We start from the raw sequence: 27,188 nt of genomic DNA on the forward strand, positions 1-27,188 counted from the left end.
AATCCTCTACCACTTCTGAAACCATACTTCCTCCCCAATCTGATGCTCTGTACGTGCCTTTACCCTCTCAATCAATACCCTGCCATATTATTTACCAGGACTACTCAACAAACTTATACCTTTTGCCTTTGTACAATGGCATTATGCATGTATTCTGCCAATCCTCAGGCACTTCACCATAAACCATACATACACTGAATATCCTTACCAACCAGTTAACAACACAGTCACCCCCTTTTTCAATAAATTCAACTACAATACTAACCAAACCCGCCACCTTGCCGGCTTTCATCTTCCGCAAAAGCTTTCACTACCTCTTCTCTCTTTACCAAACCATTCTCCCTGACCCTCTCACTTTGCACACCACCTGGACCAAAACACCCTATATCTGCCACTCTATCATCTAATACATTCAAAAAACCTCCAAAATACTCACTCCATCTCCTCACTTCACTACATGTTATCACCTCCCCATTAGCCCCCTTCACCAATGTACCCATTTGTTCTCTTGTCATTTCTTTTATTATTTTTTTTTATTATACTTTGTCACTGTCTCCCGCGTTTGCGAGGTAGCGCAAGGAAACAGACGAAAGAAATGGCCCAACCCCCCCCCATACACATGTATATACATACGTCCACACACGCAAATATACACACCTACACAGCTTTCCATGGTTTACCCCAGACGCTTCACATGCCTTGATTCAATCCACTGACAGCACGTCAACCCCGGTATACCACATCGCTCCAATTCACTCTATTCCTTGCCCTCCTTTCACCCTCCTGCATGTTCAGGCCCGGATCACACAAAATCTTTTTCACTCCATCTTTCCACCTCCAATTTGGTCTCCCTCTTCTCCTCGTTTCCTCCACCTCCGACACATATATCCTCTTGGTCAATCTTTCCTCACTCATTCTCTCCATGTGCCCAAACCACTTCAAAACACCCTCTTCTGCTCTCTCAACCACGCTCTTTTTATTTCCACACATCTCTCTTACCCTTACGTTACTCATCCGATCAAACCACCTCACACCACACATTGTCCTCAAACATCTCATTTCCAGCACATCCATCCTCCTGCGCACAACTCTATCCATAGCCCACGCCTCGCAACCATACAACATTGTTGGAACCACTATTCCTTCAAACATACCCATTTTTGCTTTCCGAGATAATGTTCTCGACTTCCACACATTCTTCAAGGCCCCCAGAATTTTCGCCCCCTCCCCCACCCTATGATCCACTTCCGCTTCCATGGTTCCATCCGCTGCCAGATCCACTCCCAGATATCTAAATCACTTCACTTCCTCCAGTTTTTCTCCATTCAAACTCACCTCCCAATTGACTTGACCCTCAACCCTACTGTACCTAATAACCTTGCTCTTATTCACATTTACTCTTAACTTTCTTCTTCCACACACTTTACCAAACTCAGTCACCAGCTTCTGCAGTTTCTCACATGAATCAGCCACCAGCGCTGTATCATCAGCAAACAACAACTGACTCACTTCCCAAGCTCTCTCATCCCCAACAGACTTCATACTTGCCCCTCTTTCCAAAACTCTTGCATTTACCTCCCTAACAACCCCATCCATAAGCAAATTAAACAACCATGGAGACATCACACACCCCTGCCGCAAACCTACATTCACTGAGAACCATTCACTTTCCTCTCTTCCTACACGTACACATGCCTTACATCCTCGATAAAAACTTTTCACTGCTTCTAACAACTTTCCTCCCACACCATATATTCTTAATACCTTCCACAGAGCATCTCTATCAACTCTATCATATGCCTTCTCCAGATCCATAAATGCTACATACAAATCCATTTGCTTTTCTAAGTATTTCTCACATACATTCTTCAAAGCAAACACCTGATCCACACATCCTCTACCACTTCTGAAACCACACTGCTCTTCCCCAATCTGATGCTCTGTACATGCCTTCACCCTCTCAATCAATACCCTCCCATATAATTTACCAGGAATACTCAACAAACTTATACCTCTGTAATTTGAGCACTCACTCTTATCCCCTTTGCCTTGTCATACGTACTTTATTTACCTCCTTCCAAAACATCTTTTTATTCTCCCTAAAATTTAATGATTACTCTCTCACCCAACTCTCATTTGCCCTCTTTTTCACCTCTTGCACCTTTCTCATGACCTCCTGCCTCTTTCTTTTATACATCTCCCATTCATTCGCACTACTTCCCTACAAACTTTTATACATCTCCCAGTCATTCGCACTACTTCCCTACAAAAACCATCCAAACGTCTCTCTCTTCTCTTTCACTAACAATCTTACTTCTTCATCCCACCACCCACTACCCTTTCTTATCTGTCCACCTCCCACCTTTCTCATGCCATAGGCATCTTTTGCACAACCCTCACTGCTTCCCTAAATACCATCTCCCCCACTCCCCTTATGTCATTTGTTCTCACCTTTTTCCATTCTGGACTCAATCTCTCCTAGGACTTCCTCGCACAAGTCTCTTTTCCAAGCTCACTTATATGTGTGAGTGGGCATTTATGTATATACATGTGTATGTTGGTGGGTTGGGCCATTCTTTCATCTGTTTCCTTGCGCTATCTCGCTAATGCGGCAAACAGCGACTAAGTATAACATAAATAAAATACTATATACAGCACATTATTTATATAAATCTATTCAAATTCATTGTCTGGACAATACAAAAATGATGTACTACCCTCCATCCTCTATGGCATTCTGACGATTACTGACAATGTGACTAGTGTATGGCTGCAAGGCAGTATTGCCATATGAAGGATAGGTGCATACATTTTCCAACTAAATACACAAACAGGAAAGTCAAATCCATAAAACGGAATACCTCATGGCCACAATGAACAAAACAAAGGAGTGAGATATCATATATGACATGTCCACAGTAAATGGATTAATCTTAGATATTCATCCTTCCTTCCCAGTAAAAAGTTTTGAGTGACATTAATGCAACACAAAGAGATTTGTCTATCAAACATTAAAATGCATATCCATGAATCATTATCTTATCTAATACTTCAACATATGGTTAGTCACAAAACCTAAAAACAATAAATAACAGATGGAGACAGACAAGTTCTTACAAAAAAATATAGGACAAATATTTACATATTTACTCATCATTATACAGAAATGAACACTAAAATTTACAGATAACTGTTGTGTTTACCTCTTTCCATATTCAGAGCTGAGTGGCACATGCATATCCTTCACCAAATAAAATCTAAAGTCAAAGACCCAACAGCAACATCTGAAACACTTATCAAAGAATTCTGCAAACTTGGTAAGTCTTACGAGTTGAAGCTTATGAACAATCTAATCCTTTAATCATTGGCAAAAGCTCCTCAAGCATTCATCCTAAACATAAAGGGTTACCAGCAGCTGTCAGGAGATAAAAAGCTGTAGCCACACACTAAGTCTAACATGAGAACTATTCAACCAATAGAAATATCAATTCAGACCTTTGTTCAACATTATTTTCAAAAGACCTTAGTTTTCATTTAAAAGACAAATTTTTGTCTTCTAACACTTACTGGCAACCAAAATTCATCATCATTTCCTACCTTAGGTTTGGATGCATCTTTCCGAGGTCGTCCTCTCTTTCTCTTAGGAGGTCCATTCTGATCTAGAGATGAAAAAAAGTACAATTCCTTGAATAACAATATTAAAGAATGTGAAAGCTGAGATTATGAGGCATATTTTTTAATGCCTAAACTTTGCATGCTTAGGACACATATCTAAAATTCTTGCCCTCATTTTGTACTTAAAATATCGTAACAATACCTAACAATACCTATCCCTGGGGATAGGGGAGAAAGCATACTTCCCACGCATTCCTCACGTGTCATAGAAGGCGACTAAAGGGGACAGGAGCGGGAAGCTGGAAACCCTCCCCTCCTGGTATATTCAACTTTCTAAAAGGGGAAACAGAAGAAGGAGTCACGCGGGGAGTGCACATCCTCCTCAAAGGCTCAGACTGGGGTGTCTAAATGTGTGTGGATGTAACCAAGATGAGAAAAAAGGAGAGACAGGTAGTATTTTTGAGGAAAGGAGCCTGGATGTTCTGGCTCTGAGTGAAACGAAGCTCAAGGGTAAAGGGAAAGAGTGAGAGTGAGAGGACAAGGGCAAGGGAAGGAGTAGCACTCCTCCTGAAACAGGAGTGGTGGGAGTATGTGACAGAGTGTAAGAAAGTAAACTATAGACTTAAATGGGTAAAACTGAAAGTGGATGGATAGAGATGGGTGATTATTGGTGCATATGCACCTGGGCATGAAAAGAAAGATCATGAGAGGCAAGTGTTTTGGGAGCAGCTGAGTGAGTGCGTTAGTAGTTTTGATGCACAAGACCAGGTTATAGTGATGGGTGATTTGAATGCAAAGGTGAGTAATGTGGCAGTTGAGGGAATAATTGGTGTACATGGGGTGTTCAGTGTTGTAAATGGAAATGGTGAAGAGATTGTAGATTTATGTGCAGGAAAAGGACTAGTGATTGGGAATACCTGGTTTAAAAAGAGATATACATAAGTATACGTATGTAAGTAGGAGAAATGGCCAGAGAGCGTTATTGGATTACGTGTTAATAGACAGACGCGTGAAAGAGAGACTTTTGGATGTTAATGTGCTGAGAGGTGCAACTGGAGGGATGTCTGATCATTATCTTGTGGACGCGAAGGTGAAGATTTGTAGAGGTTTTCAGAAAAGAAGAGAGAATGTTGGGGTGAAGAGAATGGTGAGAGTAAGAGAGCTTGGGAAGGAGACTTGTGTGAGGAAGTACCAGGAGAGAATGAGTACAGAATGGAAAAAAGTGAGAACAAAGGCCATAAGGGGAGTGGGTGAGGAAAGGGATGTATTTAGGGAAGCAGTGATGGCTTGCGCAAAAGATGCTTGTGGCATGAGAAGTGTGGGAGGTGGGCAGATTAGGAAGGGTAGTGAGTGGGAGATGTATAAAAGAAAGAGGCAGGAGGTCAAGAGAAAGGTGCAAGAGGTGAAAAAGAGGGCAAATGAGAGTTGGGGGGAGAGAGGATCATTGAATTTTAGGGAGAATAAAAAGATGTTTTGGAAGGAGGTAAATAATGTGCATAAGACAAGGTAATCAATGGGCACTTCAGTGAAGGGGACTAATGGGGAGGTGATAACAAGTAGTGGTGATGTGAAAAGGAGATGGAGTGAGTATTTTAAAGGTTTGTTGAATGTGTTTGATGACAGAGTGGCAGTATAGGGTGTTTTGGTCGAGGTGGTGTGCAAAGTGAGAGGGTTAGGGAAAATGATTTGGTAAACAGAGAAGAGGTAGTAAAAGCTTTGCGGAAGATGAAAGCCGGCAAGGCAGCATGTTTGGATGGTATTGCAGTGGAATTTATTAAAAAAGGGGGTGACTGTATTGTTGACTGGTTGGTAAGGTTATTTAATGTATGTATGGCTCAGGGTGAGGTGCCTGAGGATTGGCAGAATGCTTGCATAGTTCCACTGTACAAAGGCAAAGGGGATAAATGTGAGTGCTCAAATTACAGAGATATAAGTTTCCTGAGTATTCCTGGGAAATTATATGGGAGGGTATTGATTGAGAGGGTAAAGGCATGTGCAGAGCATCAGATTGGGGAAGAGCAGTGTGGTTTCAGAAGTGGTAGAGGATGTGTGGATCAGGTGTTTGCTTTGAAGAATGTATGTGAGAAATACTTAGAAAAGCAAATGGATTTGTATGTAGCATTTATGGATCTGGAGAAGGCATATGATAAGAGTTGACAGAGATGCTCTGTGGAAGGTATTAAGAATATATGGTGTGGGAGACAAGTTGTTATAAGCAATGAAAAGTTTTTATCGAGGATGCAAGGCATGTGTATGTGTAGGAAGAGAGGAAAGTGATTGGTTCTCAGTGAATGTAGGTTTGTGGCAGGGGTGTGTGATGTCTCCATGGTTGTTTAGTTTGTTTATGGATGGGGTTGTTAGGGAGGTGAATGCAAGAGTTTTGGAAAGAGGGGCAAGTATGCAGTCTGTTGTGGATGAGAGAGTTTGGGAAGAGAGTCAGTTGTTGTTTGCTGATGATACAGCGTTGGTGGCTGATTCGTGAGAGAGACTGCAGAAGCTCGTGACTAAGTTTGGTAAAGTGTGTGAAAGAAAGTTAAGAGTAAATGTGAATAAGAGCAAGGTTATTAGGTACAGTAGGGTTGAGGAACAAGTAAATTGGGAGGTAAGTTTGAATGGAGAAAAACTGGAGGAAGTAAAGTGCTTTAGATATCTGGGAGTGGATTTGGCAGCGGATGGAACCATGGAAGCAGAAGTGAATCATAGTGTGGGGGAGGGGGCGAAAGTTCTGGGAGCATTGAAGAATGTGTGGAAGTCGAGAACATTATCTCGGAAAGCAAAAACAGGTATGTTTGAAGGAATAGTGGTTCCAACAATGTTATATGGTTGCGAGGTGTGGGCTATAGATAGAGTAGTGCGCAGGAGGGTGGATGTGCTGGAAATGAGATGTTTGAGGACAATATGTGGTGTGAGATGGTTTGATTAAGTAAGTAATAATAGGGTAGGAGAGATGTGTGGTAATAAAAAGAGTGTGGTTGAGAGAGTAAAAGAGGGTGTTTTGAAATAGTTTGGTTACATGGAGAGAATGAGCGAGGAAAGATTGACCAAGAGGATATATGTGTCAGAGGTGGAGAGAATGAGGAGAAGTGGGAGACCAAATTGGAGGTGGAAAGATGGAGTGAAAAAGATTTTGAGTGATCGGGGCCTGAACATGCAGGAGGGTGAAAGGCGTGCAAGGAATAGAGTAAATTGGAACGATGTGGTATACAGGGGTCGACGTGCTGTCAATGGATTGAACCAGGGCATGTGAAGCGTGTGGGGTAAACCATGGAAACTTCTGTGGAGCCTGGAATGTGGAAAGGGAGCTGTGGTTTCGGTGAATTATTACATGACAGATAGACTGAGTGTGAACGAATGTGGCATTTGTTGTCTTTCCTAGTGCTACCTCGTGCACATGAGGGGGGAGGGGGTTTATATTTCATGTGTGGCAGGGTGGCGATGGGAATGAATAAAGGCAGCCAGTATGAATTACGTACATGTGTATATGTGTATATGTCTGTGTGTGTATATATATGTATATGTTGTGATGTATAGGTGTGTGTGGGCGTGTGTGGGCGTGTATGTATATACATATGTATGTGGGTGGGTTGGGCCATTCTTTCGTCTGTTTCTTTGCGCTACCTCGCTGGTATTATGTTGAATCATGTAAGGGGATGTTAGAATTGATTAGGTGGGTGTTGAGGGGATGTTAAAATGGTGAGAGTAGGTGGGTATTATGTTGAATTATGTAAGGGGATGTTAGAATTGATTAAATGGGTGTTGAGGGGATGTTAAAATGGTGAGAGCACGGGAGACAGCACCAAAGTATAGTAAAAAAAAAAATGTATATATGCGTGTGTGGATGTGTATGTATATACATGTGTATGTGGGTGGGTTGGACCATTCTTTCGTCTGTTTCCTTGCGCTACCTCGCTAACATGGGAGACAGCAACAAAGTAAAATAAAAAAAAGTATGTAAGTAGGAGAGATGGCCAGAGAGCATTACTGGATTACATGTTAATTGATAGCCACATGAAAGAGAGACTTTTGGAAGTTAATGTGCTGAGAGGAGCAACATGAGGGATGTCTGATCATTATCTTTTAGAGGTAAAGGTGAAGATTTGTGAAGGTTTTCAGAAAAGAAGAGAGAATGTTTGGGTGAAGAGAGTGGTGAGAGTAAGTGAGCTTGGAAAGGAGACTTGTGTGAGGAAGTTCCAGGAGAGATTGAGTGCAGGATGGAAAAAGGTGAGAGCAAATGACGTGAAGGGAGTGGGGGAGGAATGGGATGTATCTAGGAAAGCAGTGATGGCTTGCACAAGAGATGCTTGTGGCATGAGAAAGGTGGGAGGTGGGTAGATTGGAAAGGGTAATGAATGGTGGGACGAAGAAGTAAGATTGTTAGTGAAAGAGACGAAAGAGGCGTATGGATGATTTTTGCAGGAAAGTAGAGCAATGACTGGGAGATGTATACAAGAAAGGGGAAGGAGGTGAAGAGAAAGGTGCAAAAGGTGAAAAAGAGGGCAAATGAGAGTTGGGTGAAAGAATATCATAAAACTTTAGAGAGAATAAAAAGATGTTTTGGAAGGAGGTAAATAAAGTGCATAAGAAAAGAGAACAAATGGAAACATTGGTGAAGGGGGTTAATGGGGAGGTAATAACAAGTAGTGGTGAAGTGAAAAGATGAAGTGAGTATCTTGAAGGCTTGTTGAATGTGTATGATAATAGAGTGGCAGATATAAGGTGTTTTGGTTGAGGTGGTGTGCAAAGAGATAGGGTCAAGAAGAATGGTTTGGTAAACAGAGAAGAGGCAGTGAAAGCTTTGTGGAGGATGAAAGCCACAAAGGCCGCGGGTTTGAATGGTACTGCAGTGGAATTTGACACATAAGGGGGTGACTGTGTTGTTGACAGGTTGGTAAAGATATTCAATGCATGTATGGTTCATAATGAACTGCCTGAGGATTAGCAGAATGCATTCATGGTGCCATAGTGCAAAAGCAAAGGGGATAAAGGCATAAGTTTGTTGAGTATTCCTGGGGAATTATAAGGGAGGGTAGTGACTGAGAGGGTAAAGGTATGTACTGAGCATCAGATTGGGGAAGAGTAGTGTGGTTTCAGAAATGGTAGAGGATGTGTGGATCAGGTGTTTGCTTTGAAGAATGTTTGTGAGAAATACTTAGAAAAACAGATGGATTTGTATGTAGCATTTATGGATCTGGAGAAGGCATATGATGGGGTTGATAGAGATGCTTTGTGGAAACTATTAAGAGTATATGGTGTGGGCAGTAAGCTGCTAAGAGCAGTAAGAAGTTTTTACCAAGGATGTAAGGCATGAGTACGAGTAGGAAGAGTGGAAAGTGATTGGTTCCTAGTGAATGTCAGTTTGCAGCAGGGATGCATGATATCTCCATGGTTGTTTAATTTGTTTATGGATGGGGTGGTTAGGGAGGTGAATGCAAGTTTTGGAGAGAAGGGCAAGTATGCAGTCTGTTCTGGATGAGAGGGCTTGGGAAGTGAGTCAGTTGTTCGTTGATGATACAGCGCTGGTGGCTGATTCGGGTGAAAAACTGCAGAAGTTGGTGACTGAGTTTGGTAAACTGTGTGAAAGAAGAAAGTTGAGAGTAAATGTGAAGTGCAAGGTTATTAGGTTCAGTAGGGTTGAGGGACAAGTTTATTGGGAGGTAAAGTTTGAATGGAGAAAGATTGGAGGAAGTGAAGTGTTTTAATTACCTGGGAGTGGATTTAGAAGCAGATGGAACCATGGAAGCGGAAGTGAGTCACAGGGTGGGGGAGGGGGCGAAGGTTCTGGGAGCGTTGAAGAATATGTAGAAGGTGAGAACGTATTCTCAGAGCAAAAATGGCTATGTTTGAAGGAAAAGTGGTTCTAACAATGTTATATGGTTGCGGTGCACAGGCTATAGATAGGGTTGTACGGAGGAAGGTGGATGTGTTGAACATGAAATATTTGAGGACAATATGTGAGGTGGTTTGATCAAGTAAGTAATGAAAGGGTAAGAGAGATATGTGGTTGACAGAGCAGAAGAGGGTGGTGAAATGGTTTGGTCAAATGGAGAGAATGAGTGAGGAAAGATTGACCAAGAGGATATATGTGTCAAGAGGTAGAGGAAACAAAGAGAAGTGGGAGACCAAATTGGAGGTGGAAGGGTGGAGTGAAAAAGATTTTGAGCGATCAGGGCCTGAACATACAGGAGGGTGAAAGGCGTGCAAGGAATAAAGTGAATTGGAATGATGTGGTATACCGGGGTTGACGTGCTGTCAGTGGATTGAACCAGGGAATGTGAAGCATCTGGAGTAAACCATGGAAAGTTTTGTGGGCCTTTGGATGTGGAAAGGAAGCTCTGGTTTCAGTGCATTACACGTGACAGCTAGAGACTGAAAGTGAATGAATGTGGCCTTTTTTATCTTTTCATAGTGCTACCTCACGCGCAGGGGGGAGGGGGAGGGGTGTTATTTCATGTTTGGCAGGGTGGCGACAGGAATGGATGAAGGCAGCAAGTATGAATACACACGTGTATATCATGTATATGTCCGTGTATGTATATGTATGTATACGTTGGAATGTATGCAAGCATATGTGCGTGTGTGGGTGTTTATGTATATACATGTGAATGTGGGTGGGTTTGGGCCATTCTTTTGTCTGTTTCCTTGCACTACCTCGCTGATGCAGGAGAGGGCAATTAAGTATAACAAATAATTAAATAATAAAGATATATCCATATATACACATGTACATATTCATACTTGCTTGCCTTCATCCATTCCTGGAACCACCCCACCCCACAGGAAACAGCATTGCCACCCCCTGCCTCAGCGAGGTAGCACCAGTAAAACAGACAGAAAAGGCCATATTTGTTCACATGCAGCCTCTAGCTGTCATGTATAATGCACTGAAAGTGCAGCTCCCTATCCACATCCAGGACCCACAGACCTTTCCATGATTAACCCAGATGTTTCACATGCCCTGGTTCAGTCCACTGACAACACGTCAACCCTGATATACATCATCATTCCAATTCACTCTATTCCTTGCACACCTCTCACCCTCCTGTACGTTTAGGCCCTAATTGCTCAAAATCTTTTTCACTCCATCCTTCCACTTCCATACATTGTGAAAAAAATGAGAATATACAAAAATAATAATAAAGCAATATGACATACCAGAATCTGCAGCCTCCCTCTTAATCCTAGGTCTTTTGAACTCTGGCTCCCACTCTTCATCCTGAGCATTGCAATCCTCTCGATTATCATGTTCCTCTTCCATCAAGTCTTCTACTCGAGGTTCAAAATTTTCATCCATTTCTAGGCCAAGAACCTGTTCATCCTCATCATCTGGTTCAACCTGAAAAAGGTAAGCATATTAGTAATCTTCCACACAATCACTCCCTTTCCTGAGTGGAGGGTGATACTGTTTACATACTTATACTTTTTATTCATCTATCTATAATTACAGCAGGTTTGGATGGTATTGCAGTGGAATTTATTAAAAAAGGGGGTGACTGTATTGTTGACTGGTTGGTAAGGTTATTTAATGTATGTATGACTCATGGTGAGGTGCCTGAGGAGTGGCGGAATGCGTGCATAGTGCCATTGTACAAAGGCAAAGGGGATAAGAGTGAGTGCTCAAATTACAGAGGTATAAGTTTGTTGAGTATTCCTGGTAAATTATATGGGAGGGTATTGATTGAGAGGGTGAAGGCATGTACAGAGCATCAGATTGGGGAAGAGTAGTGTGGTTTCAGAAGTGGTAGAGGATGTGTGGATCAGGTGTTTGCTTTGAAGAATGTATGTGAGAAATACTTAGAAAAGCAAATGGATTTGTATGTAACATTCATGGATCTGGAGAAGGCATATGATAGAGTTGATAGAGATGCTCTGTGGAAGGTACTAAGAATATATGGTGTGGGAGGAAAGTTGTCAGAAGCAGTGAAAAGTTTTTATGGAGGATGTAAGGCATGTGTACGTGTAGGAAGAGAGGAAAGTGATTGGTTCTCAGTGAATGTAGCTTTGCGGCAGGGGTGTGTGATGTCTCCATGGTTGTTTAATTTGTCTATGGATGGGGTTGTTAGGGAGGTGAATGCAAGAGTTTTGGAAAGAGGGGCAAGTATGAAGTCTGTTGTGGATGAGAGACCTTGGGAAGTGAGTCAGTTGTTGTTCGCTGATGATACAGCGCTGGTGGCTGATTCATGTGAGAAACTGCAGAAGCTGGTGACTGAGTTTGGTAAAGTGTGTGAAAGAAGAAAGTTAAGAGTAAATGTGAATAAGAGCAAGGTTATTAGGTACAGTAGGGTTGAGGGTCAAGTCAATTGGGAGGTAAGTTTGAATGGAGAAAAACTGGAGGAAGTAAAGTGTTTTAGATATCTGGGAGTGGATCTGGCAGCGGATGGAACCATGGAAGCGGAAGTGAATCATAGGGTGGGGGAGGGGGCGAAAATCCTGGGAGCATTGAAGAATGTGTGGAAGTCGAGAACATTATCTCGGAAAGCAAAAATGGGTATGTTTGAAGGAATAGTGGTTCCAACAATGTTGTATGGTTGCGAGGCGTGGGCTATGGATACAGTTGTGCGCAGGAGGATGGATGTGCTGGAAATGAGATGTTTGAGGACAATGTGTGGTGTGAGGTGGTTTGATCGAGTAAGTAATGTAAGGGTAAGAGAGATGTGTGGAAATAAAAAGAGTGTGGTTGAGAGAGCAGAATAGGGTGTTTTGAAATGGTCTGGGCACATGGAGAGAATGAGTGAGGAAAGATTGACCAAGAGGATATATGTGTCAGAGGTGGAGGGAACGAGGAGAAGTGGGAGACCAAATTGGAGGTGGAAAGATAGAGTGAAAAAGATTTTGAGTGATCAGGGCCTGAACATGCAGGAGGGTGAAAGGTGGGCAAGGAATACAATGAATTGGATCGATGTGGTATACCGGGGTTGACATGCTGTCAGTGGATTGAATCAGGGCATGTGAAGCGTCTGGGGTAAACCATGGAAAGCTGTGTGGGGCCTGGATGCGGAAAGGGAGCTGTGGTTTCGGGCATTATTGCATGACAGCTAGAGACTGAGTGTGAACGAATGAGGCCTTTGTTGTCTTTTCCTAGCGCTACCCCGCACACATGAGGGGGGAGGGGGATGGTATTCCATGTGTGGTGGGGTGGCGATGGGAATGAATAAAGGCAGACAGTGTGAATTGTGTGCATGGGTATATATGTATGTGTCTGTGTGTGTATATATATGTGTACATTGAGATGTATAGGTATGTATATTTGCGTGTGTGGACGTGTGTGTATATACATGTGTATGGGGGTGGGTTGGGCCATTTCTTTCGTCTGTTTCCTTGCGCTACCTCGTAAACGCGGGAGACAGCGACAAAGGAAAATAAATAAAATAAATAAATAATTACCTCAGGACCAATTTCTCTGAAGGAGTCCTGGTGTTACCAAAGACCATTCTAAAGGCTCCAGCAGCTCAAGGTTGCTCTATTTCCAGTAGCAGGGAAATGTAGACTCCATTGGAGTGACAAGTTCTCTGACATAGAATTACTCCACATATTACAGCCTCATTAAAGATGACTTTTCACTAGCAGTGTGACCTCAAGTAGGAAGAGTCTAGTTGCACATATATTCATACATCAGAGCACACAACTAGAAGGGAAGGGAGTCTGGGCTTAAATCCCCCATCCCCACTACCTGTATTTTAGTGTCTAGAAGTTGGAACTGAGGATTGAAGCCATTTCTTTGTCTCTTCCTTGCATGTATGAATGAAAAAGAAAATTTTTATACAAATATAAATATGAATTTATCATTAAGATTTATCTATTCATTTATTCATTATCCCCGGGGATAGGGGAGAAAGAATACTTCCCATGTATTCCCTGCGTGTCGTAGAAGGTGACTAAAAGGGGAGGGAGTGGGGGGCTGGAAATCCTCCTCTCGTTCTTTAATTTTCCAAAAGGAACAGAGAAGGTGGCCAAGGGAGGATAGTCTCTCAAAGGCTCAGTCCTCTGTTCTTAATGCTACCTCGCTAACACAGAAAATGGTGAATAGTATGAAAAATATATATATATACATAAAGGACTGTGGGGCCTGGATAGGGGGCTGTGGCTTTGGTGCATTACACATGTCAGCTAGAGACTGAGTGTGAACTAATGTGGCCTTTTTTGTCTGTTTTCTTGAGCTACCTTGTTGAAGCAGGGGTATCAATGCTGTTTCCTGCGGGGCCGGGTAGAGCCAGAAGTGGATGAAGGAGAGCAAGTATGAATATTCATTTATTTATTTATTTTTTTTTTTTTTTTGCTTTGTCGCTGTCTCCCGCGTTTGCGAGGTAGCGCAAGGAAACAGACGAAAGAAATGGCCCAACCCACCCCCATACACATGTATATACATACGTCCACACACGCAAATATACATACCTACACAGCTTTATATGGTTTACCCCAGACGCTTCACATGCCCTGATTCAATCCACTGACAGCACGTCAACCCCGGTATACCACATCGATCCAATTCACTCTATTCCTTGCCCTCCTTTCACCCTCCTGCATGTTCAGGCCCCGATCACACAATATCTTTTTCACTCCATCTTTCCACCTCCAATTTGGTCTCCCACTTCTCCTCGTTCCCTCCACCTCCGACACATATATCCTCTTGGTCAATCTTTCCTCACTCATTCTCTCCATGTGCCCAAACCATTTCAAAACACCCTCTTCTGCTCTCTCAACCACGCTCTTTTTATTTCCACACATCTCTCTTACCCTTACGTTACTTACTCGATCAAACCACTTCACACCACACATTGTCCTCAAACATCTCATTTCCAGCACATCCGCCCTCCTGCGCACAACTCTATCCATAGCCCACGCCTCGCAACCATACAACATTGTTGGAACCACTATTCCTTCAAACATACCTGTTTTTGCTTTCCGAGATAATGTTCTCGACTTCCACACATTCTTCAAGGCTCCCAGGATTTTCACCCCCTCCCCCACCCTATGATCCACTTCCGCTTCCATGGTTCCATCCGCTGCCAGATCCACTCCCAGATATCTAAAACACTTTACTTCCTCCAGTTTTTCGCCATTCAAACTTACCTCCCAACTGACTTGACCCTCAACCCTACTGTACCTAATAACCTTGCTCTTATTCACATTTACTCTTAACTTTCTTCTTTCACACACTTTACCAAACTCAGTCACCAGCTTCTGCAGTTTCTCACATGAGTCAGCCACCAGCGCTGTATCATCAGCGAACAACAACTGACTCACTTCCCAAGGTCTCTCATCCACAACAGACTTCATACTTGCCCCTCTTTCCAAAACCCTTGCATTCACCTCCCTAACAACCCCATCCATTTTATTACCACACATCTCTCTTACCCTTGCATTACTTACTTGATCAAACCACCTCACACCACATATTGTCCTTCAACATCCACCCGCACTCGATCAAACCAACTCACACCACATATTGTCCCCAAACGTCCACCCTCCTGCGCACAACTCTATCCATAGCCCACACCTCGCAACCATATAACATTGTTGGAACCACTATTCCTTCAAACATACCTGTTTTTGCTTTCCGAGATAATGTTCTTGACTTCCACACATTCTTCAAGGCTCCCAGAATTTTCGCCCCCTCCCCCATCCTATGACTCACTTCCGCTTCCATGGTTCCATCCGCTGCCAATTCCACTCCCAGATTTCTAAAACACTTTACTTCATCCAGTTTAGTCTCCATTCAAACTTACCTCCCAACTGACTTTACCCTCAACCCTACTGTACATAATAACCTTGCTCTTATTCACATTTACTCTCAACTTTCTTCTTTCACACACTTTACCAAACTCAGTCACCAGCTTCTGCAGTTTCTCACATGAATCAGCCACCAGTGCCGTATCATCAGCGAACAACAACTGACTCACTTCCCAAGGTCTCTCATCCACAACAGACTGCATACTTGCCCCTCTTTCCAAAACTCTTGCATTCACCTCCCAAACAACCCCATCCATAAACAAATTAAACAACCATGGAGACATCACACACCCCTGCCGCAAACCTACATTCACTGAGAACCAATCACTTTCCTCTCTTCCTACACGTACACATGCCTTACATCCTCCATAAAAACTTTTCACTGCTTCTAACAACTTGCCTCCCACACCATATATTCTTAATACCTTCCACAGAGCATCTCTATCAACTCTATCATATGCCTTCTCCAGATCCATAAATGCTACATACAAATCCATTTGCTTTTCTAAGTATTTCTCACATACATTCTTCAAAGCAAACACCTGATCCACACATCCTCTACCACTTCTGAAACCACACTGCTCTTCCCCAATCTGATGCTCTGTACATGCCTTCACCCTCTCAATCAATACCCTCCCATATAATTTACCAGGAATACTCAACAAACTTATACCTCTGTAATTTGAGCACTCACTCTTATCCCCTTTGCCTTTGTACAATGGCACTATGCACGCATTCCGCCACTCCTCAGGCACCTCACCATGAGTCATACATACATTAAATAACCTTACCAACCAGTCACTAATACAGTCACCCCCTTTTTTAATAAATTCCACTGCAATACCATCCAAACCTGCTGCCTTGCCGGCTTTCATCTTCCGCAAAGCTTTTACTACCTCTTCGTGGTTTACCAAATCATTTTCCCTAACCCTCTCACTTTACACACCACCTTGACCAAAACACCCTATATCTGCCACTCTATCATCAAACACATTCATCAAACCTTCAAAATACTCACTCCATCTCCTTCTCACATCACCACTACTTGTTATCACCTCCCCATTTGCGCCCTTCACTGAAGTTCCTATTTGCTCCCTTGTCTTACGCACTTTATTTACCTCCTTCCAGAACATCTTTTTATTCTCCCTAAAATTTAATGATACTCTCTCACCCCAACTCTCATTTGCCCTCTTTTTCACCTCTTGCACCTTTCTCTTAACCTCCTGTCTCTTTCTTTTATACTTCTCCCACTCAATTGCATTTTTTCCCTGCAAAAATCGTCCAAATGCCTCTCTCTTCTCTTTCACTAATAATCTTACTTCTTCATCCCACCACTCACTACCCTTTCTAATCAACCCACCTCCCACTCTTCTCATGCCACAAGCATCTTTTGCGCAATCCATCACTGATTCCCTAAATACATCCCATTCCTTCCCCACTCCCCTTACTTCCATTGTTCTCACCTTTTTCCATTCTGTACTCAGTCTCTCCTGGTACTTCCTCACACAAGTCTCCTTCCCAAACTCACTTACTCTCACCACCCTCTTCACCCCAACATACACTCTTCTTTTCTGAAAACCCATACAAATCTTCACCTTAGCCTCCACAAGATAATGATCAGACATCCCTCAAGTTGCACCTCTCAGCACATTAACATCCAAAAGTCTCTCTTTCGCACGCCTGTCAATTAACACGTAATCCAATAACGCTCTCTGGCCATCTCTCCTACTTACATATGTATACTTATGTATATCTCGCTTTTTATTTATATCTATTTATTTATTTTGCTTTGTCGCTGTCTCCCGCGTTATTGAGGTAGCGCAAGGAAACAGACGAAAGAATGGCCCAACCCACCCACATATATATGTATATACATACACGTCCATACACGCAAATATACATACCTATACATCTCAACCTATACATATATGTACACACACAGACATATACATATATACACATGTACATAATTTATACTGTCTGCTCTTATTCATTCCCATCGCCACCCTGCCACACTTGAAATAACAATCCCCTCCCTCCTCATGTGTGCAAGGCAGCGCTAGGAAGACAACAAAGGCCCCATTCGTTCACACTCAGTCTCTAGCTGTCATGCAATAATGCACCGAAACCACAGCTCCCTTTCCACGTCCAGGCCCCACAGAACTTTCCATGGTTTACTCCACACGCTTCACATGCCCTGGTTCAATCCATTGACAGCACGTTGACCCCGCTATACCACATCGATCCAATTCACTCTATTCCTTGCATGCCTTTCACACTCCTGCATGTTCAGGCCCTGATCACTCAAAATCTTTTTCACTCTATCTTTCCACCTCCAATTTGGTCTCCCACTTCTCGTTCCCTCCACCTATGACACACATATCCTCTTGGTCAATCTTTCCTCACTCATTCTCTCCATGTGACCAAACCATTTCAAAACACCCTCTTCTGCTCTCTCAACCACACTCTTTTTATTACCACACATCTCTCTTACCCTTGCATTACTTACTCGATCAAACCACCTCACACCACATATTGTCCTTCAACATCCACCCTCACTCGATCAAACCACCTCACACCACATATTGTCCCCAAACGTCCACCCTCCTGCGCACAACTCTATCCATAGCCCACACCTTGCAACCATACAACATTGTTGGAACCACTATTCCTTCAAACATACCTGTTTTTGCTTTCCGAGATAATGTTCTCGACTTCCACACATTCTTCAAGGCTCCCAGAATTTTCGCCCCCTCCCCCATCCTATGACTCACTTCCGCTTCCATGGTTCCATCCGCTGCCAATTCCACTCCCAGATTTCTAAAACACTTTACTTCCTCCAGTTTAGTCTCCATTCAAACTTACCTCCCAATTGACTTTACCCTCAACCCTACTGTACATAATAACCTTGCTCTTATTCACATTTACTCTCAACTTTCTTCTTTCACACACTTTACCAAACTCAGTCACCAGCTTCTGCAGTTTCTCACAGGAATCAGCCACCAGTGCCGTATCATCAGCGAACAACAACTGACTCACTTCCCAAGGTCTCTCATCCACAACAGACTGCATACTTGCCCCTCTTTCCAAAACTCTTGCATTCACCTCCCAAACAACCCCATCCATAAACAAATTAAACAACCATGGAGACATCACACACCCCTGAAGCAATCCTACATTCACTGAGAACCAATCACTTTCCTCTCTTCCTACACGTACACATGCCTTACATCCTCCATAAAAACTTTTCACTGCTTCTATCAACTTACCTCCCACACCATATATTCTTAATACCTTCCACAGAGCATCTCTATCAACTCTATCATATACCTTCTCCAGATCCATAAATGCTACATACAAATCCATTTGCTTTTCTAAGTATTTCTCACATACATTCTTCAAAGCAAACACCTGATCCACACATCCTCTACCACATCTGAAACCACACTGCTCTTCCCCAATCTGATGCTCTGTACATGCCTTCACCCTCTCAATCAATACCCTCCCATATAATTTCCCAGGAATACTCAACAAACTTATACCTCTGTAATTTGAGCACTCACCTTTGTCCCCTTTGCCTTTGTACAATGGCACTACGCAAGCATTCTGCCACTCCTCAGGCACCTCACCATGAATCATACATACACTAAATAACCTTACCAACCAGTCAACAATACAGACATACATATATATACATATATGTCTGTGTATTTATATGTATATGTGCATGTATGGGCGTTTATGTATACATATGTGTATGTGAGTGGATGGACCATTCTTTGTCTACTTTCTGGCGCTACCTCGCTGATGCGGGAAACAGCGATTAAGTACAATAATATGAAAAAAATAAGTATCTTTCAGACATTTTCATCTTTTTCCACTTTAGCAATGTAATGACAGGAACATATGAAGAAATGGTCTCACCCTTACCTCCACACGGTAATCATCAGCTGCCCCCTCAGCACATTCAGGTCTTTACTAAAAAGTCTCTCTTTTGCACACCTATCAACTAGTATGTAATCCAATAATGAACATCTTTCCCAATAAAATCCATGTACATCCGCATGTCCCTTTTTAAACTGACTATTCCCAATCACCAGCACTTGCTCAACACACAACTCCAAAAGCTGTTCACCATTTCCATTCCTATTACTAAATGCCCCATACCCCCCAATTATACCTTCAACTATCACATCACTCACCTTTGCATTTAAATCAACCATCACTACTCCCATCTTTCACATCAAAACTTGGACACACTCACTCAGTTGCTCCCAAAACACTTGCCCTTCATCATCTTTCTTTTCCTGGTCAGATGCATAAGCAATGTTATCATCAATCTCTTGCAATCCACTTTAATTTTTACCCATATCAGAGTGGAGTTCATTTCTTACATCTTTCAAACACTCCCACAACTCCTGTTTCAGCAGTAGTGTTACCCATTTCTTAGCTTTTGCCCTCAAACCAACTCCTGAACTTACACTTAAGTCATTTTCAAGCCATTCTTACCCTTTACCCTTGAGCTTTGTTTTACTCACAGCCAGATCATCCTGATTCCTTTCCTCAAACATACTACCTATCTCTCCCTTCATCTTATCTTAGTTACATCTACACACATTCAGACACCTCAAGGAGAATTCAAGGATGATGAGCACTCCCCACTTGGCTCTTTCTTCTGCCCCATCTTTAAAGGGGGGTTCTAGCCCCATGCTCTTGCCCCTCATAGTTGCCTTCTACAACATACAGGTAATACGAAGGTAGAGTTCCTTTTTGCCTACCCCAGGGATAAGGAGTTTAGTGAAGATAAAAGAGGTGGTGAAAGCCCCAAGTAAGATGAAATGTGGCAAAGGAGCTGAAGTGGATGGTATTGAGGCTCGATTTCTTAAGAAAGTGGGTGACTGCTGTTGATTTATTATTAGGATTTTCAGTGCACGTATGGATCATGGAGAGGTGTCTGAGGATTGATGGAATGCTTGTATAGTGATACTGTATAAAGGTAAGAGGAACAAAGGTGAGTGTTGAGTTTATCTGGAAAGTTGTATGGGAGAGTGATGATTAATAGGGTGAAGTCAAGATGGTGAAGGCAAATACAGAGCACCAAACTGAAGGGGAACAACGTGGTTTCAGAAATGGTAGAGGACGTGTTGATCGGATGCTTTCTTTAAAGAATGTGTGCAAGTGATACTTAAACAAAACCAGCCCTAATGGACTGACAGACATATTTTTTACATAGTTTTCCTGTCACTTCACATGCCCTGGTACAGTCCACTGATTTGTCGCCCCCTTATAATCTACAAAGTCTAATTCACTCTCATCTCATGTTTGCCTTTTATCCACTTGCAGGTTCAGGCCCTGATCATTCAAAATCTTTTTCACTATTTCCTTCCATTTTCAATTTGGTTTCCCCTTCCTGTCCCAGCTACTTCTGATACAAATATCTTCTTTGTCAACTTCTCCCATATACTATTGTTAAATTTCTGCTCTCTATCATGTACTACTAATCCAACATTTCAGTCCACCATCATCATTGTCTAACATTCCTGACTTCTCTGCAGCACTAGTGTGGGGTGGTCTTTCCCCTTGCCTCATTTGGCACCTTTTGTTTTTTGTCTTCTGACTATATTCTTTGTTTTTTTCTGTCTTCCCTTGGTTTATCACACGTCATGAATACTCTACAAAATTCCACCATTTTTTTTATTCTTTTGCCTGCCAGTATTTCCTGGCTTGATGATTCTAAATAAAATGTAACCATAACTGGTCATCCCTTTGTTATCTAGATTAAAATGACCAATTTTTGTATTCAATTACAATCCTCAACAGTACATAGTATTTAGTGTCTAAATACATTCAAAAGCATTTAGGCCCACCTCTGATTTTACCAAAATAACTAGTATCTAAACACATTCAAAAGTATTTAAGCCCACCTCTCATTCTACCTAAATAACTATCCTATCATCCCTGGGCAGATAGAATTCTACCTTCATATACCCTGTGCGTCATGGAACGGACTAAAGGGGGTGGGAGAAGGGGACTGGAAACCTCTCTTCTTCTTGTACTTAAATTGTCAAAAAGACAGAAGAGAAGAAGGAACCAAGCAGGGAATGCTCATTCTCCTCAAAGGCTCAAGTTGAGGAGTCAAAGTGTGTGGATGTAACCAAGATGAAAAGAGAGGATAGAAAGGTAGTATGTTTGAGAAAAGAAAGATGTATGTTCTAGATTTGAGTGGAACAAAGCTAAAGTGTAAAGGGAAAGATTGCTTTGGAAATGTCTTGGAAATGTCTTAAGAGTAAAGTCAGGAATTAAAGAGAAGACAAGAGCCGCAGAAGGATTACAATACTCCTGAAGTAGTTGTGAAAGTATGTGAAAGAATGCAAGGAAGTAAATTCTAGAGTGATGTGGGTAAAAATGAAAGTGAATGGGTGCTTATGCACCTAGCCATGAGATGAGAGGTAAAGAGAAGCAAGTGTTTTGGGAACAGTGAGTGAATGTATCAGAAGTTTTCATGTAAGAAACTGAGTGTCCATGATGGGAGAGTTGATGATGGATGATTTGAAGGCAAAAGTGAGTAATGTGGCAGTTGAGGGTATAATTGGGGGAATGGGTACTTAGTATTGGGAATGGAAATGGTGAACAGCTTGTGCAGCTGTTTGATGAAAAAAGAACTAATGACCCAGAAAACCTAGTTTAAAAAGAGGGACATACACAAGTAAACATATGTAAGACAGATGGTCAGCGGGCATTATTGGACGACATTAATTGATAGGCATGTAAAAGAGAGACTATTAGATGCAACGGTGGTGGCAAGGGTGTGGATTTCTTACGGTTTTCAAAGAAGGGGAAACAATGTTGGTAAGAAGTAAGCTTGGAAAAGACTTGAAAAACAGACCAAGAGAGATTTGAGTGTAAAATGGCAAAAGGTGAAAGCAATTAAAGCCACAGGAGTGATTGCGGAACAGGAGATATCTGGGGAAGCAGTGCTAGCATGAACAGTGGGAGTTGAGCAGATTATAAAGGGTAATGAGTGGTGGGAAGAAGTAAAGTTCCTAGTGAAAAAGAAAAGTGTCATTTGGGCAGTACTTACAGGGAAAGAGTGCACACAATTATGGAATGTATGAGAGCAAGTAGCAGGAGGTCAAGAGGAAGGTGAAGATTATAAAACAGGGCATATTGAGAGTTGGGGTGAGCAAGTATGAAAAAACTTTAGGGAGAACAAGATGTTTTGGAAGGAGGTTAATAATGTGAAAAAAAAAAAAAAGAGAACAAATAGGAACATCAGTGAAAGGGGAAAAAGGGTAAGTGGTACCAGGTAGTGAGGAAGAGTTGGAATGAGTATTTTGAAGGACTGTTGAATTTGTTTGATGACAGGGTGGCAGATGTAGGGTGTTTGGATCCAGGTGGTCATGGAGAGTGGTATTGCAGATGAATTCATTAAAAAAGGGGGTGACTATATCGTTGACTTTTTGGTAAGGATTTTCAGTGTATGTATGAATCATGGTTAAGTACCTGAAGATTGGGGAAATGCATGCATGATGCCACTGTGTAAAGGCCAAGGGAATAAAGATCAATGTTCACTCTACAGAGGTATAAGTATGTTGAGTGTACCTGGTAAGTTGTATAGGAGGATAGTGAATGAAACGGCGAAGGTATGTTCATAGCATCAGAATGTGAAGGAGCAGCATGGTTTCAGAAGTTGTTGAGGAAGTGTGGATCAGGTGTTTGCTTTAAGGAATCTGAGAAATACTTGGAGAAACAGATGGACTTGTATGTGGCATTTTTGGATCTGGAGAAAGCATAAGATAGAGTAGAGTAGGTAAAGATGTCTTATAAGTCTTAGGAATTTACAGTGTGAGAGGAATGCTACTAGAAGCAGTGAAAATTCCTTATCAAGGGTCTAAGGCATGTGTACAAGTAGAAAGGGAATGAAAGGTTCCAAGTGAGGGATGATCTGCATCTGGGGTATGCGATGTCACCATGATTGTTTAATTTGTCAATGGATAAGGTGGTGAGGTACGTAAATGCAAGTCTTCAAGACAGGGGAGAGCATGAAGTCTGTGAGGGATGAGAGGAATTGGTTGCTGATAATAAAGCCCTGGTAGCAGATTCAAGTGAGAAACTGCAGAAGTTAGCGACTGAATTTGGAAGCATGTGAAAAGAAGTAGAAAGAAAATATGTATAAAAGCAAGATTTTGAGTTTAGCAGGATAAGGGACATGTTAGTTGGGGGTGTGTTTGAATGCATAAAACTTGGAGAAAGTGAATTGTTTCAGATACCTGGGTGGATATGGCAGGAAATGGAACCATGGAAGTGGAAGTGAGTTATAAGGGGGATCAGGCTCTGGAAGCACTGAAGAATGTTTAGAAAGAAAAAACTTTATCTGAGGGAACAAAAATACATGTCTGATGGTATAGTAGTCCTAACAATAACACATGGATGTAAGGCATGGCCTACATATAAGGCTATGCGGAGAAGGGTGGATGTGCAAGAAATGAAGTGTTAAAGGACAATACCTGATGCAAGGTGGTATATAGAAATAAAAAACTTTATCTGAGGGAACAAAAATACATGTCTGATGGTATAGTAGTCCTAACAATAACACATGGATGTAAGGCATGGCCTACATATAAGGCTATGCGGAGAAGGGTGGATGTGCAAGAAATGAAGTGTTAAAGGACAATACCTGATGCAAGGTGGTGTGACTAAGTAACAAACGGATATGAGATTATCTTATTTTTCTATTATACTTAGTCACTGTCTCCCACGTTAGCGAGGTAGCACAAGGAAACAGACGAAAGAATGGCCCAACCCACCCACATACACATGTATATATATAAACACCCACACACGCACATATACATATCTATACATTTCAACGTATACATACATATACATATACATACACAGACATACATATACACACATGTACATATTCATACTTGATGCCTTCATCCATTTCCGTCGCCACCCCACCACACATGAAATAGCACCCCCTCCCCCGGCGCACGCACGAGGTAGTGCTACGAAAAGATAACAAAGGCCACATTCATTCACACTCAGTCTCTAGCTGTCAAGTGTAATACACCAAGATATGCGTGGTAATAACAAAGACTGGCTGCAAGAGCTGAAGGGGGTATGCTGAAATGGTTTAGACAGATAAAGAGAAAGTGAGGAAAGAATGACAAAGAGGATATGTGTGTCAGAAGAGGAGGGAACAAGGAGAACACTGAGACCAAACTGAAGATGAAAGGGAGTGAAAATGATTCTGAACATTCAGAGTCTGAACATGCAGGAGGATGAATGGCATGCAAGGGATAGAGTGAACTGGAACAATGTAGTATACTAGGGTCAATGTGCTCTCAATGGACTAAACCAGCACATGTGAAGTATTTAGGTTAAACCAGAGAGGTCTGTGGGGCCTGGTTGTGGATAAGGAACAATGGTATCAGTGCATTTCACATGAGAATGGATGTAAGCAGATATGGCCTTTCTATATCTGTTCCTAGGGCTAACTCACAAACACTGGAAACAGCAATTATGAAAAAACTATCTTATTTTCAATAATACAAATAATTTCATTAGTCAGAGATTTACTTGGGATGATAGACTAGGAGCTTTCATAATATAAACCTTTTACTAGTGACTAGAGCATGTGATATTTTTTCAGCTATAGCAGGCGAATGCTGACGACATCTTTGGATACCTGGCAGAATCAAACATGAGCTGAAAATTCAAATGACAGCAGGGACCTTTAAATCATCAACTGACAAGAATAGCATTATTAACTGATAGTTAAGGCATTTTAATGGTTAATAAAAAAGATGTTTGCTAAAGAATAACAATATTTCCTCTAATACACACTACTGTTTATATACCTGTATAACAGAGATTTCTGAACCTATGCCTTATCAACAAGAGCTAAAATCATATGAACCCTTTCTAAGCACATCAGCATTCCATTTCTTTACATGAAAAAATAAAAATAAAGTCCATTTTTTTTTTTTTTTTTTGCTGTCTCCCGCGTTTGCAAGGTAGCGCAAGGAAACAGACGAAAGAAATGGCCCAACCCACCCCCATACACATGTATATACATACATCCACACACACAAATATACATACCTACACAGCTTTCCATGGTTTACCCCAGACGCTTCACATGCCCTGATTCAATCCACTGACAGCACGTCAACCCAGGTATACCACATCGCTCCAATTCACTCTATTCCTTGCCCTCCTTTCACCCCCCTGCATGTTCAGGCCCCGATCACACAAAATCTTTTTCACTCCATCTCTCCACCTCCAATTTGGTCTCCCTCTTCTCCTCGTTCCCTCCACCTCCGACACATATATCCTCTTGGTCAATCTTTCCTCACTCATTCTCTCCATGTGCCCAAACCATTTCAAAACACCCTCTTCTGCTCTCTCAACCACGCTCTTTTTATTTCCACACATCTCTCTTACCCTTACGTTACTTACTCGATCAAACCACCTCACACCACACATTGTCCTCAAACATCTCATTTCCAGCACATCCATCCTCCTGCGCACAACTCTATCCATAGCCCACGCCTCGCAACCATACAACATTGTTGGAACCACTATTCCTTCAAACATACCCATTTTTGCTTTCCGAGATAATGTTCTCGACTTCCACACATTCTTCAAGGCTCCCAGAATTTTCGCCCCCTCCCCCACCCTATGATCCACTTCCGCTTCCATGGTTCCATCCGCTGCCAGATCCACTCCTAGATATCTAAAACACTTCACTTCCTCCAGTTTTTCTCCATTCAAACTCACCATTTCTTTTTATAAAGTCCAATAAAGATTTTTCAAAATACTGAAACATACCTTGGGAAAAACATAATCTGTTTTCTTTGCAGTAGCAGGTTTTCTTCTTCTAGCTCGTCCCCCATAAGCTGCAACAGTCTCTTGGTACTTGCTGACTATCTCTTCTTTAGTATCACGAATTTCCACCTCAAGAGCATCGACACGGTCAAGAAGACCAAAGCACCTCCGGCACATGATGTCACTGTGAGCCTGAACAAAATAAGAGATATAGAGCTTAGCTCAAACAGTGAATCCAACAATGGTGGACTTAGGTGTGAAGGCCTAATATAACCCAATAATCCTTTTTACTGATATCCCATGCATGCACTTTACCTTTTATCATCCAAACTTACTAAATCCCAGCCCAATATTCAAATCTAAGTGGACACACATGCATTTCAGCTCATTAAGTGACCAAAAATGAAAGACTAATAAAAAAAAAAAAAGGAAACAGAGAGACAGGTAATACATTAAAAATATTCAACATAAGGGTATCAAGAACAATCACAGGAAGCACAATGTTTCAACATCAATACCAAAAGGCATTTTTCTGATCAGTTTGATTTATAGTCTACCCAATGTGACTAAATAATGTTAAAGTAGTTTTTTTTTTTCAATTTTCCAAAAGAAGGAACAGAGAAGGGGGCCAGGTGAGGACATTCCCTCAAATGCCCAGTTCTCTCTTCTTAACACTACCTCGCTAATGCAGGAAATGGCGAATAGTTTGAAAGAAAGAAAGAAGTTTAAAATTAAAAATCCTCAAACTTATTCAATCACTAACAAATGAATAAAAATATAAACAACATCATGCATTTTGAAAGAAATACATATTCATTCAAAACTTTTCTAAAACCACATAGAACAGTTAAAATCTGTGAAATTACTAACAATGAAAGAGTAGTAAGTAAAACATGTTAAACAATGAGGCATTTGGATATATAAAAAATCTACCAATTGGTATCAATGATGATTATTGGGAAACATGGCTAATCAACACCACTACCATTTGGTGTTCATTCATCTAC

The 27,188-nt window shown here is 41.7% G+C and overlaps 1 protein-coding gene across 12 annotated transcripts in view; it reads right to left on the minus strand.

Annotated features, from left to right (window-relative positions):
• LOC139752051 (uncharacterized) overlaps positions 1 to 27,188 on the minus strand; it is a 233,328-nt gene that overhangs the window by 153,860 nt on the left and 52,280 nt on the right. For all 12 annotated transcript variants that reach the window (XM_071667878.1, XM_071667876.1, XM_071667883.1 and 9 more), the window contains 3 exons: positions 26,185 to 26,373; positions 10,768 to 10,948; positions 3,598 to 3,659 (listed from right to left, as the gene is read on the minus strand). In XM_071667878.1, the coding sequence (XP_071523979.1) occupies positions 3,598 to 3,659; positions 10,768 to 10,948; positions 26,185 to 26,373 (432 nt within the window). The remainder of the gene's footprint in view (positions 1 to 3,597; positions 3,660 to 10,767; positions 10,949 to 26,184; positions 26,374 to 27,188) is intronic.

Source organism: Panulirus ornatus, chromosome 12, assembly GCF_036320965.1.
Source record: "Panulirus ornatus isolate Po-2019 chromosome 12, ASM3632096v1, whole genome shotgun sequence".
Lineage (NCBI taxonomy): Eukaryota > Metazoa > Arthropoda > Malacostraca > Decapoda > Palinuridae > Panulirus > Panulirus ornatus.